The 15,508-nt window shown below is 47.2% G+C and overlaps 1 protein-coding gene across 3 annotated transcripts in view; it reads left to right on the top strand.

The window, feature by feature from the left end:
- The window catches only part of NR6A1 (nuclear receptor subfamily 6 group A member 1), a 224,560-nt gene that overhangs the window by 201,509 nt on the left and 7,543 nt on the right, over positions 1 to 15,508 (top strand). For 2 of the 3 annotated variants that reach the window (XM_066367183.1, XM_066367185.1), the window contains 4 exons: positions 2,725 to 2,780; positions 6,871 to 7,025; positions 9,330 to 9,557; positions 10,844 to 11,098. In XM_066367183.1, coding sequence (XP_066223280.1) covers positions 2,725 to 2,780; positions 6,871 to 7,025; positions 9,330 to 9,557; positions 10,844 to 11,098 — 694 coding nt within the window. The remainder of the gene's footprint in view (positions 1 to 2,724; positions 2,781 to 6,870; positions 7,026 to 9,329; positions 9,558 to 10,843; positions 11,099 to 15,508) is intronic. The other variant, XM_066367184.1, reaches the window with a different exon arrangement.

The raw sequence follows: 15,508 nt of genomic DNA on the forward strand, positions 1-15,508 counted from the left end.
TTGAAATCAGGTTGAAAGAGAGTTCCCAGGTAAACTGGCATGCTTTTAGCCTTAACACAGGCTGTGTATGTTTCTCACTATAAAGTCACAGCAGCCTTGTGAAGAAGACTGTGTGAAGCCCTGGTCGGGTAGCCCAGTTGATCAGAGCGTTGTCCCAACATGGCCAAGTTGTGGGTTTGATCCCTAGTCAAGGCACAGAGAGGAATCAACCAATGAATGCACGAATAAATGGAATAACAATTTGATGTTTCTCTCTCTCTCTCTCTCTCTCTTGCCCTCTCTCCCTTCTTGCCCTCCCCCTCTCCTTTGCCCCCCTTTAACAATCAATTTAAAGTAATTTTTTAAATCGCCAAAATATATATTTTTAAATGAAGAAGACTATGTTGTCTTCTATGCTCTAGCAAAATTGAGACTGGAACCTTGGTGTTTTCACTCCTGTGTGCGGAGAAAAGAGTCTGGGGAGAGGGAAGGGTTAGTTACTAAGTACCTATATAAGCCAGGCTGTATGGTGCTTTAGCTGTATTATTTTATATAAAATCCTTATAATACCCCCACAAGACAAGTTCCAGTAGCCCCTCTTTTTTTCTTAGAGAGAGAGTGGCAGAGACAGGAAGGAAGAGGGATGAGAAGCATCAACTCGTAGTTGCAGCACTTTAGTTGTTCACTGATTGCTTTCTCATATGTGCCTTGACCGGGGAGCTCCAGCTGAGCCAGTGACCCCTTGTTCAAGCAGGTGACCTTGGGGTCAAGCCAGCGACCAAGGGATCCTGTCTATGATCGCACGCTCAAACTAGCAACCCCTTGCTCAAGCTGGTGAGCCTGCGCTCAAGCTGGCGACCTCAGGGTTATGAATCCGGGTCCTCAGCATCCCAGGTCGATGCTCTGTCCACTGTACCACCGCCAGTCAGGCCCAATAGCCTCTTTTTATTCTTAAGCAAATTTTATTTATTTTGAAGTTTTATTCAGAGATATGAAGAAACTTGTCTGTAATTATATAGATGAGGCAAAAACAGGATTTAGACACAAATTTGTATAATTCTGAAGTGTATACTAAGGATACCAAGAATGATGTCTGCTTTAAGGAAAATGAACTTCCTGTTAGCCTTTCAGTTGCCACAGGAACTGAGTGTTATTCTTGGAGCCCTCACCTTTCGAGGCAACCAACCCTGCCCCAAGGACTTTCTACACTCTTCATGGTAACTTCTTTTCAAGAAGGTATATTATAGAGCAGCTTGCTCTCTTTTGATGCCATTAGTTTGTCCTCTTACTCCCTCCAAAGTACCTTCCACAGTGCCCATCACGGATTTTTTTAAAATGCCAACCTGGCCCTGGCCGGTTGGCTCAGCGGTAGAGCGTCGGCCTAGCGTGCAGAGGACCCGGGTTCGATTCCCGGCCAGGGCACACAGGAGAAGCGCCCATTTGCTTCTCCACCCCTCCGCCGCGCTTTCCTCTATGTCTCTCTCTTCCCCTCCCGCAGCCAAGGCTCCATTGGAGCAAAGATGGCCCGGGCGCTGGGGATGGCTCTGTGGCCTCTGCCCCAGGCGCTAGAGTGGCTCTGGTCGCAACATAGCCACGCCCAGGATGGGCAGAGCATCGCCCCCTGGTGGGCAGAGCGTCGCCCCCTGGTGGGCGTGCCGGGTGGATCCCGGTCGGGCGCATGCGGGAGTCTGTCTGACTGTCTCTCCCTGTTTCCAGCTTCAGAAAAATGAAAAAAAAAATAAAATAAAATGCCAAGCTGACCTATTCGTTCTTGTCTTACCCCCAGGCTCCTCTGTGAAAGTCTGTGCTCTCCGCCTGGCATTCAAGGCCCTCTGTGATCTGGCCCCAGTTGGCCTCTCCAGCCTCACCTTTGCTACTCTGCACAAACACACACACGCACACTTGGAAATTCCCAGAAAGAGCACTCCATGCTAACTTTCACCTTGCAGCTTTTCTGAACACCGTTCACTCAGCCTGGAGCGCCCTTTTCCTGCCTACATAAATCTTGTTCATCCATTAAGATTCAATCAGAAGTTGTCTTTTCCAGAAAGCTTTGCCAGACACCGGAGCCTTTCTATAATTGCAAAATCCGGGGTTTCTTCTCTGTGCCCCTCATACCAAGCGCTCCATGAACAAGGAAGGTAATACTATTAGTAGTTGTAATTCTTCATGAGGCAAGTACTATTTAAAGGATGCTTTTTACAATTAGAAAATGCTAAATAACTTCTTCCTTTTGGTGAATCACCTGAATGGAAAATCATTGGCAGGGGAACTTGACGGATTGCCTTTGTACAGAGGAATGAGTGAAGTCAGTATGCTGATTAAAACAAAATGAAACAAAAAACCCCTGTTCTCCTCATTCTACAAATTAAGACTCAAACTTAGACTGGAGATGAAAAATATTTAAGAGCAAAAATAATTCTTTCTATTTACCAGAGTCTTCAGATGCATCATTCTGATGGGATACTTGTAACTGTGGGGCGATTAATGACGCTGTCACCTTGGTTGATTGAATGTATGCAGTGTGTGTGTAGTGTGTACTCAGTACCTTGGGGGCCCTGAAGTGTCTGCTGCCTAGGGGGTAGCATGGAATAATGGAAAGATTGTATGCTTTGAGGCCAGAAAGGCCTGTGTTTTTATCTTGGCTTCACTAATTACTACCTTGTGCTTTGGCCAAAGAAGTTCTCTTTGTGTGCCTAGACTTCTGTGGGCTTGCGTCTGACCGTTGCTTCTGTTTCCTTCCAGCAATCAGAGAAGACGGCATGCCTGGCGGCCGGAATAAGAGCATTGGGCCCGTCCAGGTGAGTTCTAGGCCTCCCTCCCTGTGATTCGTCCCGGAAGCCCAGGGTTCCAGATGCTCCTGTAGCCGCTCACCTGGATCCTCTCCTCTGCTACTGGGTCGCTGGGTTACATGGCCAGTCTGTTGTGAATTTAAAAAAAAAAATTTTTGAGAAACCTCTGTACTGTTTTCCACAGTGGAATGTACATTCCATTTTCCATTCCTACCCTATAAGGGTTTCCATTCTTAGTATCGCCTCCAGTGTTTATTTTCTGGTTTTTGTTTTGTTGTTTTCTCCTCTTTCTCATAGAGGCTATGTTAACAGATGTGGCTATCTCGCACTGTGGTTTTGATTTGCATTTCCCTGATGATTAGTCGTGTTGAGCATCTTTTCATATACATGTTGGCTCTTCGTATGTCTTCTTTGGAGAAATGTCTTTTCAGGTCTTAATCATTTTTTAATCAAGTTATTTGTTTTCTTTTTTTGCTGTTGAGTTACAGGAATTTCCTATGTATCTTGCATATTAATCCTTTATCAGATGTGTGGTTTGCAAATATTTTCTCTCACTCTGTATGTTGACTGTTCACTTTGGTGATTGGTTCCTTTGCTTTGCTGAATTATATTAGTTTGATGTAATCCAATTTGTCTATTTTTTTGCTTTTTTTGGTTTGTACTTTTGTCATATTTAAGAAATCATTGCCAAGGCCAATGTCAAGAAACTTTTTCTTTATGGGTTTATGTTTTTAGGAGTTACATATTTTCAGGTCTTAAATTTAAGTTTTTAATCCATGTTGAGTTGGTGTTGGTGTATGATGAAATCTAATTTCATTCTTCTGCATATGGACATCCAGTTTACCTGACACAACTTGTTGAAGAGAGTACCCTTCCTCATTGTGTAGTCTGGGCATCTTTGTCAAAGATTTTTTTGACCATATACGTATGTTGGGGCCCTCTGTTCTATTCCCTCGGTCTTTGTGTCTGTCCTTACAGCAGTTCCCTACTTTTTTTTATTGAATTTATTGGGACAGTAATTATCGCTGTTTTGATTACTGTAGCTTTGCAATATGTTTTGAGATGAGGAACTGGATGGTCTCTAGCTATGTTGTTTTTTTTTCTCCAGGATTGTTTTGGCTGTTTGGGGTTCTTTGTGCTTCCATAAGAATTTTAAGATTATTTTTTCTGTTTCTGCAAAAAATACCATTGAGGTCTTTCTAGGGATTGCATTGAATCTATAGGTCACTTTGGGTAGCATGGGCATTTTAACAATATATAATAAGTCTTTTGATCTATGAACACGGGCTGTCTTTCCATTTATTTATGTTTTTAATTTCTTTCATTGGTATATACTTTCAACAGTGTGCAGGCCTTTGACCTCTTTAGTTAAATTTATTCCTAAGCATTTTATTCTTTTGATACTATTGTAAATGAGATTGTTTTCTTAGTTTTCTTTTTGGATAATTCATTATTAGCATGAAAATGCAGCTGAGTTTTGTATGTTGATTTTGTATCCTGCAAGTTTGCTGAATTCTCCTATTAGTTCTGACAGTTTTTTTGATGGGATCTTTAGGGTTTTCTACCTGTAAGATAATGTCATTTGTGAACAGAGATAATTTTACTTCTTCCTTTCTGAGTTAGATGTCTTTTGCTTATTTTTTTTTTTTTCTTGCCTAGTTGCTCTGCTAGGACTTCCACTACTATGTTGAATAGAAGTGTTAAGAGTGTGTCTCTTTGCCCTGGCTGGATAGCTCAATTGGTTAGAGCATTGTCCTAATACACAGAGGTTGCCAGTTTAATCTCGTCAGGGCACATACAGAAATGGACTGATGTTTCTGGTTCTCTCTAAAATCAATGAGTAAATTAAAAAAAAAGTGGACCTCCTTGCCTTGATCCTGATCTTAGAGGAAAAGCTTTCAGTTTTTCACCACTGAATATGGTGTTAACTGTGGGCAGGTTCCCTGTGTGGCTCTCTTTACATCTCCAGACTCTATGCAGAACTGGGGGAGTTGATATTCAGAGAAACCAATTTCATTTGTCATTGCGTTTGACTCTTTGATATTGGGCATATAATTTTCCTTTGTTTTTTACTGTTTCTAGGGTGTCAGACCTATGATTCCCAAGTTCCTAAATGTGTTTAATTAAGCATAATTAAAGATAAGATAGAATTTCCATTTTTTGAGCACCTGTTGTGCACCTGCAGTTCGTAACTTTATCTTACATTAACCTCCAAGTCTTTCTGACTCAAACCTGCATGTTTCTTTGCTCCAGTATCCTGTGAGGGAATCCTGAGCTATGAGGGAGGTGGTATTATCTCCATTATCTCCTACAGGTGAGGGTGCTAAGGCTTTGAGAATTTGAACAACTCGCCCTACAGTAAGTGCCCCGCTAGGAAATTGTAGATGAGATTTGAACACAGCTTCAGGTACTGCCAGCATGGTCTGTCCCCAGCCAGTGCATCAGTGATTTGCCCGTGTCCCGTGGGTGCAGTCTGACTTTGGCTCCCAGCTGGAATAAGCTGGCGTTGCCAGGACTGGCCCTTTTTACCCAGCTCAAGTTATTCCATGCCCACCGAGCTCTGGTCTTGCTCTCCTCGCCATCACTGCGGGTAGTGATGCTGCAGTCATGGCCTCAGTAGATACCTTGTAGTTTGATGACGCCATTTGTCTTCACATGTCTTAAAAAATACAAACAGTGATTTTAGTGTTATAAGGACTCCTTAGAGAAAAGTTGTTTGGGGTTTTTTGGGGTTTTTTTTGCTACATGTGACTGAGTAAAGAAAGACAACCCTTCCAATTCAATATGTAATTCAAGCTATTTAAGATTAGTCACTCAACCTATACACCAGTTAAGTGTTTCTTGTTTTCTCCCAATTCCTGTGTGCTGGCTGGCTTTCATCTCTTAATGCCTCCTGTATTTATGATCAGAACAGTTCAAGGTTTCCACACAGGCCCCTGGAGCAAAAACTTATGCAGGTGTGAGTTCGACAGACTTGGGAGACAGTGTCCTCCTGTTCTTTTCAGAACAAGAAATCAAAATCCATCTGGCCTCCCCCCTTAGCACTCAGTCTCCTACATGCTGAATTGAGGCGGTTAGGGTGAGACACTTTATGGACGTGTTTGTTTACTCCCTATGTAGCATACTAGCTAGAGTACTGGACTGACTACTTGGATACGTTGACCCTTTCTTCAAACTCCTGCCTAGACATAGCCATGCTGTTTGATCTTGGGCAAGTCAGTTCATTGGTCTGAGCTTTCTTACTAAGAAAATCCACATGAAGGTTTGTGGTCAGTACTTAATAGGTATGCATTTATCCAACATGCATTTATTGAGTACTTACTTTTTAAAAAAATCCTATCATAGTCTTAGGTCTCATAGAAGATATTTTTGTGATTAATTACCATAAATGCTATAAAAATAACACTAATGATGAAGATGTCATTGTCATCTTTCATGATTGTTACTATGTGCCAGGCCCTTTTCTAAACATGTGATAATGTACTAATTTAATCTTCATATCAATCCTGTGAGGTAGATACTATTACTTTCTTCACCATATATATGAAGGAATTTAGGTTCCTATAGTTAACTGACTTGCTCAAGATTGTACAACTAGAAAGTGGTAGAACCTGGATTAGAACAAAGGTGATTTGACTGTAGAATTTATACTCTAAACCATTATGCTATTTGGCCTCTCAGAATGCATAGAATTATGAGTGGATAGACGAAGGACCTAAAATTTTGTCTAGTGATAGAAGGATTCACAAAGGTGTTGGAAGGATTCACAAAGTGACATTTGAATTGGGTCTTAAAGGGCAGGTGATTTATTGCGGAGGGGTGTTTCAGGGATAGGAAAGAATAGGCTCAAGGACAAAGGAATATTAAAGAACACAGAGGCTTTATGGCTTGAGAGAGGTAAATGGGCAAGAGGAAGGCCGTAGTGATCCATGGTGCTGGAGGGAGGCAGGCAACCAAACTGTCCTGGGTTAAGGGTATCTGGGTTTCTCTCTAGAGAGTGTGGGGATCCTCGTGAAGTTTAAATAAGTTCTCAGTCCTAAAGAGGGAACAGAGGGTATTCTGAGCACCCAGTCTAACATGTATCAATTCCTTGTCAAAGATATCAGAGGAAGAAATTGAAAGGATCATGTCTGGGCAGGAATTTGAGGACGAGGCCAATCACTGGAGCAACCATGGTGACAGCGACCACAGTTCCCCTGGGAACAGGGCTTCAGAGAGCAACCAGCCTTCACCAGGCTCCACGCTGTCCTCCAGGTGAGCTTCAAGGCAAAGCCAGCATCATCTAGGGCAGTGGTCCCCAACCCCCGGGCCGTGGACCGGTACCGGTCTGTGGGCCATTTGGTACCGGTCTACAGAGAAAGAATAAATAACTTAACTTTATTTCCGTTTTATTTATATTTAAGTCTAAACAATGTTTTATTTTTTTATTTTATTTTATTTTTTTTTTGTATTTTTCTGAAGCTGGAAACAGGGAGGCAGTCAGACAGACTCCTGCATGAGCCCGACCGGGATCCACCCGGCACGCCCACCAGGGGGCGACGCTCTGCCCATCTGGGGCATCGCTCTGTCTCGACCAGAGCCACTCCAGCGCCTGAGGCAGAGGCCAAGGAGCCATCCCCAGCGCCTGGGCCATCCTTTGCTCCAATGGAGCCTCGGCTGCGGGAGAGGAAGAGAGAGACAGAGAGGAAGGAGAGGGGGAGGGGTGGAGAAGCAGATGGGCGCCTCTCCTGTGTGCCCTGGCCGGGAATCGAACCCGGGACTTCCGCACGCCAGGCCGACGCTCCACCACTGAGCCAACCGGCCAGGGCCAACGATGTTTTATTTTTAAAAAATGACCAGATTCCCTCTGTTACATCCATCTAAGACTTACTCTTGACGCTTGTCTCGTAAGTTCGACAATTATATTTAAAAAGACCAGTTTTTACACCGGTCGCATAATTTTATTTTGTGTATTTATCCATCCCACCCTAAAGGCTGGTCCATGAAAATATTTTCTGACATTAAACCGGTCCGTGGCCCAAAAAAGGTTGGGGACCACTGCTGTAGGGGTCGCCCAGAGGGTGGGCCCGTGAGGAGCCCTCCGTGCTGGGTGTTCCTGCCAGTTCGTCTCGGCCTTGTACTCTTGCTCTCAGTCTTTTGGGGTAGGGTCCAGGATGATGCAGAGTAGCATTTTACAACCCATTTTTGCTAGAGACCTTACAAATATCAGGTCTTTTCTGCAGACTGATTAAAATGCTAGAGCTACTACCCATGCCTTCTTCACCTACAGCACAGTTTAAATGAAGCTATTTTCTCCTGTTAACTATACCGCTGAAATAAAACAAGCCACACTGACAATGTTAAATTAAGTAATAATTTCTCCGCCTCATTAAGAGTGAAGATTTTCTCTTTATCAATTTTAAGAAACAGGGAAAACTTTTTAACGTAGTCAGATTTGCTGCTATCATGGAATAACAATTTGGAGACTCTTGTTTCAAGAATGGTACTTACGTCTGACCTGTGGTGGCGCAGTGGATAAAGCGTTGACCTGGAAATGCTGAGGTCACCGGTTCGAAACCCTGGGCTTGCCTGGTCAAGGCACATGGGAGTTGATGCTTCCAGCTCCTCCCCCCCTTCTGTCTCTCCTCTGTCTCTCCCTCTCCTCTCTAAAATGAATAATAATAAAAAAAAAATTTAAAAAAAGAATGGTACCTTAAGTCAGTTGTTAGGTGTGAAATATAGCCATCAGCTACCAGGGAAGGCTTTCTCTCCCCAGGAATCTTTCTTAAAAAAGGGATCAACAAACTGTCTATAAAGGCCGGATAGTAAATATTTTAGGCTTTGCAGGTTTACGGTCTGGGACTCAGCCACTCAAGTGTGATATCATAGTGCAAAAGCAGCCAGAGAGAGTGTATGTCAGTGAGTGAACGGCTGTGTTCCGCTGAGACTTCATTTACAAAATAGGCCATGGGCCATTGTTTGCTCATCCCTGTTACATGAAATGCATCTATGTAAAACTAGAGGATTTTAAAAAATTAGTCAATAGTGGCTAGATTTCTCTGAAAACAGGAAAAGAAGATAAAAGTCTCCCTTTCTCTTCCTATTTCATTATAACCTTTATTCATTCAGTTCTTTAGTCTGTTCCTTCCTTTGAATGTCTAGGGAGTGGTTGCCACATGATAGATTTGTTTGCTAAGTGCTAGATTTGTTTTGTGGCCTGGCAAGCACTTAGCCTGTTGGTACCTTCGTTTTCTTAGCAGTAAAAAACAAAACACCCACCTTTGTCACGTAGCCTGTATCCATTAAAAACTCTCTAAATGTGGCACCTGTATGAAGAATTCATTTAGTCAGTATTTATTCATCATCTGCACTGCCAGGTCCTGGGTGTCCACTGGTCAGCTGTACATACACACACTCGCAGAGGCCCTATCTAGTAGGGGAGAGGTATATGTATCCATTAATTGTGTCCCTGGCTTGCTGAAGATAGACTGCGGGTCCAAAGAACCAGCTTCTGGTTCATTTCCTTTGAGTAGTCAGTAGACCTGCCAGTTTCTGCTTGACACGAGACTTTCTCTCCAGTAGATCTCTGGAACTAAACGGCTTCATGGCATTCAGGGAGCAGTACATGGGGATGTCTGTGCCTCCCCACTACCAATACATACCGCACCTTCTGGGCTATTCCGCTCACTCGCCGCTTCTGCCCCCACAAGCTCGCAGCCTGGATCCCCAGTCATACAGTCTGATTCACCAACTGGTGTCCGCTGAGGACCTGGAGCCATTAGGCACACCTATGTTGATCGAAGATGGGTGAGTGAGCCCTGCCCTGGGTCACCCTTGTGGCGTCACAGTGCTCCCCACCCCCACCCTCCTTCCACCCCGGTGGCTTTATCCCAGGCTTCAGAATACGTCCAGGGTGGTGGGTGAAGACTCAGCAGCAGAGGGCTTATCTTTGAAGCCAGTGGTCCCTCATTTTTCTCTTGAGCATCTTCTCCCACAGAGTCGGGGCTGTTTATTAATCCTTACAGAATTAGGAGTAAAGGGCTTTTGTTTCTGCTTGGGCCTAGGTAAGCTGGGCCCTGGGGTGAGTCTAAGCACTTCTGAGTCAGAGATGAGCTATAATTCTGGAGATGATCATACATCAAATCTAGGTACCTCAAGAAAGACATGGATGGCACTGACTGGTGGGAGCCTGTTTGCATGCCTAGCCAGCATACCCGGGGCAGCCTGGTGCCATGTGCTGTGTGTGCAGGCCTGAGTGGACGGGAGGGGAGACTCACTCCTCTGTCGGCTGTACCTGCTGAGATAATAGTCCAGCCTCTAGGCCTACCCACTGGTATGCTTGTTGCTCCTTTGGCCTGGAGCATATGCTGTTTGAGTATTTCTAAGCTTAGGCCTACTCCAGAAGGAATCCTGAGATTTCTCAAGCTAGTCTCTGATTTCAAAGAGGAAATTCAAATATCTACCTCCAAGAAGGCCACACAAAAACTTGATAAATGTGGACATGGGTATGTGGGGAAGAGTCATGCCACGGGGCCTTCAGAGAAAGAAAACTGGGACCCCTATGTCATCAAGTCCGGAGACGGAGACATGTCCTGTGCTTCCCATCCCTGCCGTGGCTTAGAAGGGCTGAGCAACTCTTAACTCGAGCTCCCGTACCCTCACCACCAGGGGGTGCAGTGAGAGCAGAGAAAGCTTCTCAATGTGTTTGCTTCTTTTCTAGCCATTTGGCTCCAGGCTCCTTTTTCTGCCAGACCCTGTATTCAGTGGACATCAGGTCCCCCGAATGGATCCCTCGTTGCAGGAGTGACTGGGAATTTTCTCTGACACATGAAGCATCAGTGGACTCCAACATTAACAGTCATACTCCCTGATAACCACCTCCTTTCCCCTCCACAGCCTCTCTCACCAAACCCGCCTCTCCTGAGTTGGCTGTGGCCCCAGTCAGGCCCCTTTATCTCACTGAACTAGTGGAGCTGGAGATCCAGGGTGACGGGCAAGGAGCCCACTGCCAGAGAGCCTTAGTGCCCTCAGGGGTCCTCCCTCTGCGCCCCCTCCGCCCCTCCTGGCCATGGACGTGACTCTGTCGCCCGCAGGTACACTGTGACGCAGGCAGAGCTGTTCGCCCTGCTCTGCCGCCTGGCTGACGAGCTGCTCTTCAGGCAGATCGCATGGATCAAGAAGCTGCCTTTCTTCTGCGAGCTCTCAATCAAGGATTACACGTGCCTCCTGAGCTCCACGTGGCAGGAGTTGGTCCTGCTGTCCTCCCTCACCGTTTACAGCAAGCAGATCTTCGGGGAGCTGGCTGACGTCACTGCCAAGTACTCCCCCTCTGATGAAGAGCTGCACAGGTGAGGGCTGCTGGCTGGGGAGGAGCTCCCAAGGCAGCAGGGGTGCCCGGCATCCAAAGGATGGGCGTCAGAGCCCTGCTTTGCCACTGCCTCGCTTTGTGACCTTGGTCAGGTCTCTGACCCTCAGCTTCTGAATTTATAAAATAGGGTAATAGCAATACAAATAACAACTGGGATGACAGCCTCCCCAACAAGGCAGTTGTGAGGAGTAAGTGATGTTGTGCAGCAGAGTGCTAAGCCATGCTTTTATCACATCTGGATTACTGAGGGAAGATAATACATCTGGGAGAAACAAAAATCCAAACTTTGCTTATAACGTGAGGGGCTCTGAGATGTACTTTTACAATCTGAGAGCTAGGCCTAGGACTCAGTGTGGCATATCTGCTGGGTGCCAGGCACTGGGCTTGGTGTTTTATCTGATTGTCTTATTTGTTTGTCAGAGCCTCCAGCATTACAGGTATGGTTATGCCTTCAGGGGGTCCTTGGGTTAGGACAATCTCGACAGATGACATTATGAGTTGACGACGCTCACGCCCATAAAAACTTATAAAAATTGAGATGTGAGTGTTTCGACTTGCGCTGTTAGCATTATACTTAGAGACTACATGAGCCAACTAGTTTGGTTGCGTGGCAGAATACACAATACAGTGTACAGTCCAGTATATTTATGTCCTTTTCTGTGGCTTAGTTGTGTTTTTATGTTCTACATTATGATTTTACAACTGTGTTAGGATAGGTCAGTGACTTAGGCTAGGGTGTGTTTCAACTTACACCAAAATTTGGGTTATGTCACCGTTGTGGGAACGGAGCTGTGTTGTAACCCGAGGACCCCCTGTATTTTATGGATGAGAAAACTTAAGTTCAGAGAGACCAGCCCTGGAGGGTTTTGGGTTTGAATCTAGAGCTTGGATTTGCACCCATGCCTGCAAAGCTGCAAAGCTCGGGCTATTCACTGGACGTGAGATGCAGTGAGGTGGTAAGAGTCCAGAGCGAGGGGACTGGCCCTCCTGAGTGTGTCCTAGTGGAAAGTCTCACCCCAGCTGGCCAGCCCAGGGCAAGGGGACTGGCCCTCTTGAGTGTGTCCTAGTGGGAAGTCTCACCCCGGCTGGCCAGCCCAGGGCAAGGGGACTGGCCCTCCTGAGTGTGTCCTAGTGGGAAGTCTCACCCCGGCTGGCCAGCCCAGGGCAAGGGGACTGGCCCTCTTGAGTGTGTCCTAGTGGGAAGTCTCACCCCAGCTGGCCAGCCCGGGGCAAGGGGACTGGCCCTCCTGAGTGTGTCCTAGTGGCAAGTGTCACCCTGGCTGGCCAGCCTGGGGCAATCGCACCTCCCTGTGTGGAGCGGCAGGCCTTTCCTCACTCACTTTGGAGACCTGGACCACATGGTGACACCCAAAATTGGGACAGGTGATCTGTTGATACCGTTTTTCTGGCTTATGAATTTATCCATATGAAGAATAAAGCTTACAGTAACATTTAAATAGATGTTTCAGCCCTGGCCGGTTGGCTCAGTGGTAGAGCGTCGGCCTGGCGTGCAGAAGTCCCGGGTTCGATTCCCGGCCAGGACACACAGGAGAAGCGCCCATCTGCTTCTCCACCCCTCCCCCTCTCCTTCCTCTCTGTCTCTCTCTTCCCCTCCCGCAGCCGAGGCTCCATTGGAGCAAAGATGGCCCGGGTGCTGGGGATGGCTCCTTGGCCTCTGCCCCAGGTGCTAGAGTGGCTCTGGTTGCAACAGAGCGACGCCCCAGAGGGGCAGAGCATCGCCCCCTGGTGGGCAGAGCATCGCCCCCTGGTGGGCGTGCCAGGTGGATCCTGGTTGGGCACATGCGGGAGTCTGTCTGACTGTCTTTCCCTGTTTCCAGCTTCAGAAAAATACAAAAAAAAATAATTAAATAGATGTTTCAATGATCCACTTTTATTGGACAATGTAAAAAAATGGAAGTCATGGGATTCCAGTGCACCAAGAAAGAGGGAAGAAAAGATGTCCCCATCAGTGAAAGATGGAGAGGGTAGGGTCCCAGTCCCCACACTGTGCTGCACAGGACTGGGGTGCACCTTCCTGTGGCACCCAGTGACATGGCATAAAGACAAGCCGAGACTCGGGCTAGAGCAAAGCTGCAAGACCTCGACGCCCTGTGCCCAGCCGAGGGAGTGAGGAGTCTGGGTGTCGACCCCCTCAGACGCCCTGTGCCCAGCTGAGAGAGTGAGGAGTCTGGGTGTCGACACCCTCAGACGCCCTGTGCCCAGCCGAGGGAGTGAGGGGTCTGGGTGTCGACCCCCTCAGACGCCCTGTGCCCAGCCGAGGGAGTGAGGGGTCTGGGTGTCGACCCCCTCAGACGCCCTGTGCCCAGCCGAGGGAGTGAGGGGTCTGGGTGTCGACACCCTCAGACGCCCTGTGCCCAGCCGAGGGAGTGAGGGGTCTGGGTGTCGACCCCCTCAGACGCCCTGTGCCCAGCCGAGGGAGTGAGGGGTCTGGGTGTCGACACCCTCAGACGCCCTGTGCCCAGCCGAGGGAGTGAGGGGTCTGGGTGTCGACACCCTCAGACGCCCTGTGCCCAGCCGAGGGAGTGAGGGGTCTGGGTGTCGACCCTCTCAGACGCCCTGTGCCCAGCCGAGGGAGTGAGGGGTCTGGGTGTCGACCCTCTCAGACGCCCTGTGCCCAGCCGAGGGAGTGAGGGGTCTGGGTGTCGACACCCTCAGACGCCCTGTGCCCAGCCGAGGGAGTGAGGGGTCTGGGTGTCGACACCCTCAGACGCCCTGTGCCCAGCCGAGGGAGTGAGGGGTCTGGGTGTCGACCCTCTCAGGCGCCCTGTGCCCAGCCGAGGGAGTGAGGGGTCTGGGTGTCGACCCTCTCCCCTAATTTTCTAACACTTCCTTTTAATGATGCCTGCTGGCTTCAGGGTGATCTATAAATGACAGTTTTGAACACTTGGCCCTATAAACAGAACTATCTGATTTTGCAAATGACCTAACCCCTTGTCTTGAGCCCGTAACTCATTGTCTCCATCAAATTCCTATCTCCTGCTCTGTAACTCTGGGCTGACTGGATAGCCCTTAGCCCGCTCTCATATTGTCAGGGTTTTCAGAGCTGCCCGGTGAAGCCTGGCCTCCGTATTCCTCTGGAAACCTCCGAGGCATCCTGGGTCTGCCTGCAGAGTCGGCTTGTGGGCTCCACTCCTTGTAGAGTGATGGGCTTTCCCAGGCCTTCTGCAGGTAGGCAGTGGTCACTGGTCCTGTAGAGCCTCTGTGACTTTGAGCTTCCTAAGGCACCCCATCCCACTGTCTCCAAATCCTTGTACCCAAAGAGCAGTCAGGGCCCAGTAACAGCGGAGTTGGTGAGGCAAGTTTTATTTCCTAGGAAGGTTCCTTACTAGGGAGAATCTAGGGCTGCATTGTTTAATAGACAGTAGTAGTCACTAGTCTCAGGTGGCTTTTTAAATTTAAGTTAATTAACATTAAAAATACAATTTTTCATTTGCAATAGCCACATTTCCCGTGCTCAGGAGCCACATGCAGCTAATGACTACTCTATTGGATAGTGCAGATATAGAGTATTTCCATCATCACAGAGAGTTCTGTTGACCAGTTCCGAGTCAGACACGTAGCTGCTGAGCTCTCAAGTGGGTTCGAGGATAAGAAATAGATTTGTCTTTGGGATTCTTATTCAGTCATGGAAGCCTTCAATGGAAAAATGCGAGTTAAACTTCAACGAGTTAGTTCTGATTCCATGTGCATTTCCTGAACACCTGCTATGTGTTGGGGGGAGGAGTGTTGGGATTACAGCTGAGTCAGAAATGGTTTCTGACTTTGAGATGAGAGCCCATATTCTTGGTTCAGGGGGTTGGGGGACACAGAGATGTGGATACAGTCTGCAGTCTCTGGTGAGAGACCGTAGGTCTGCCAGCAGGGGCTACAGAGTGAGCTCCTCTGCTTGCTTCATCAAGGGGCGCTCACCAGGAGCAAAGGCATTTGACTTGCATCTTAGATTATAGAGAACAGGAGGCGGTCAGGAGAGGAGCACAGAGTTTTAGAATTTGGAGATCCTGGATGGTTGCTCTGCTCAGGGAACCAAAAGCAGTCCTGTGGATTAGGGTATGGAGAGAATGTATCCGCGACCCAGAGAAATGAGAAAAGAATGACTGGAGAGAAAGGTACAGAAAAGACAAGTCATGAAGGTGCTCAAATGCAAATCTAAACAATTTGGATTTTATTGTGTAAGTAGTATTAAGTCATAGGACACTTGTAAGTAGAACAATTAGACCATGGCCGGTTAGGTCATTGGGTTAAAGTATCATCCAAAAACACCAACATTGGGGGTTTAATCCCCAGTCAGAACACACATGGGAAGTGACCAGTGAACGCACACTAAGTGCAACAACAAATGAATGCTTCTCTCTCTCTCTCTCTCTCTCTC

The sequence above is a fragment of the Saccopteryx leptura genome, chromosome 2, assembly GCF_036850995.1.
Source record: "Saccopteryx leptura isolate mSacLep1 chromosome 2, mSacLep1_pri_phased_curated, whole genome shotgun sequence".
Taxonomy (NCBI): domain Eukaryota; kingdom Metazoa; phylum Chordata; class Mammalia; order Chiroptera; family Emballonuridae; genus Saccopteryx; species Saccopteryx leptura.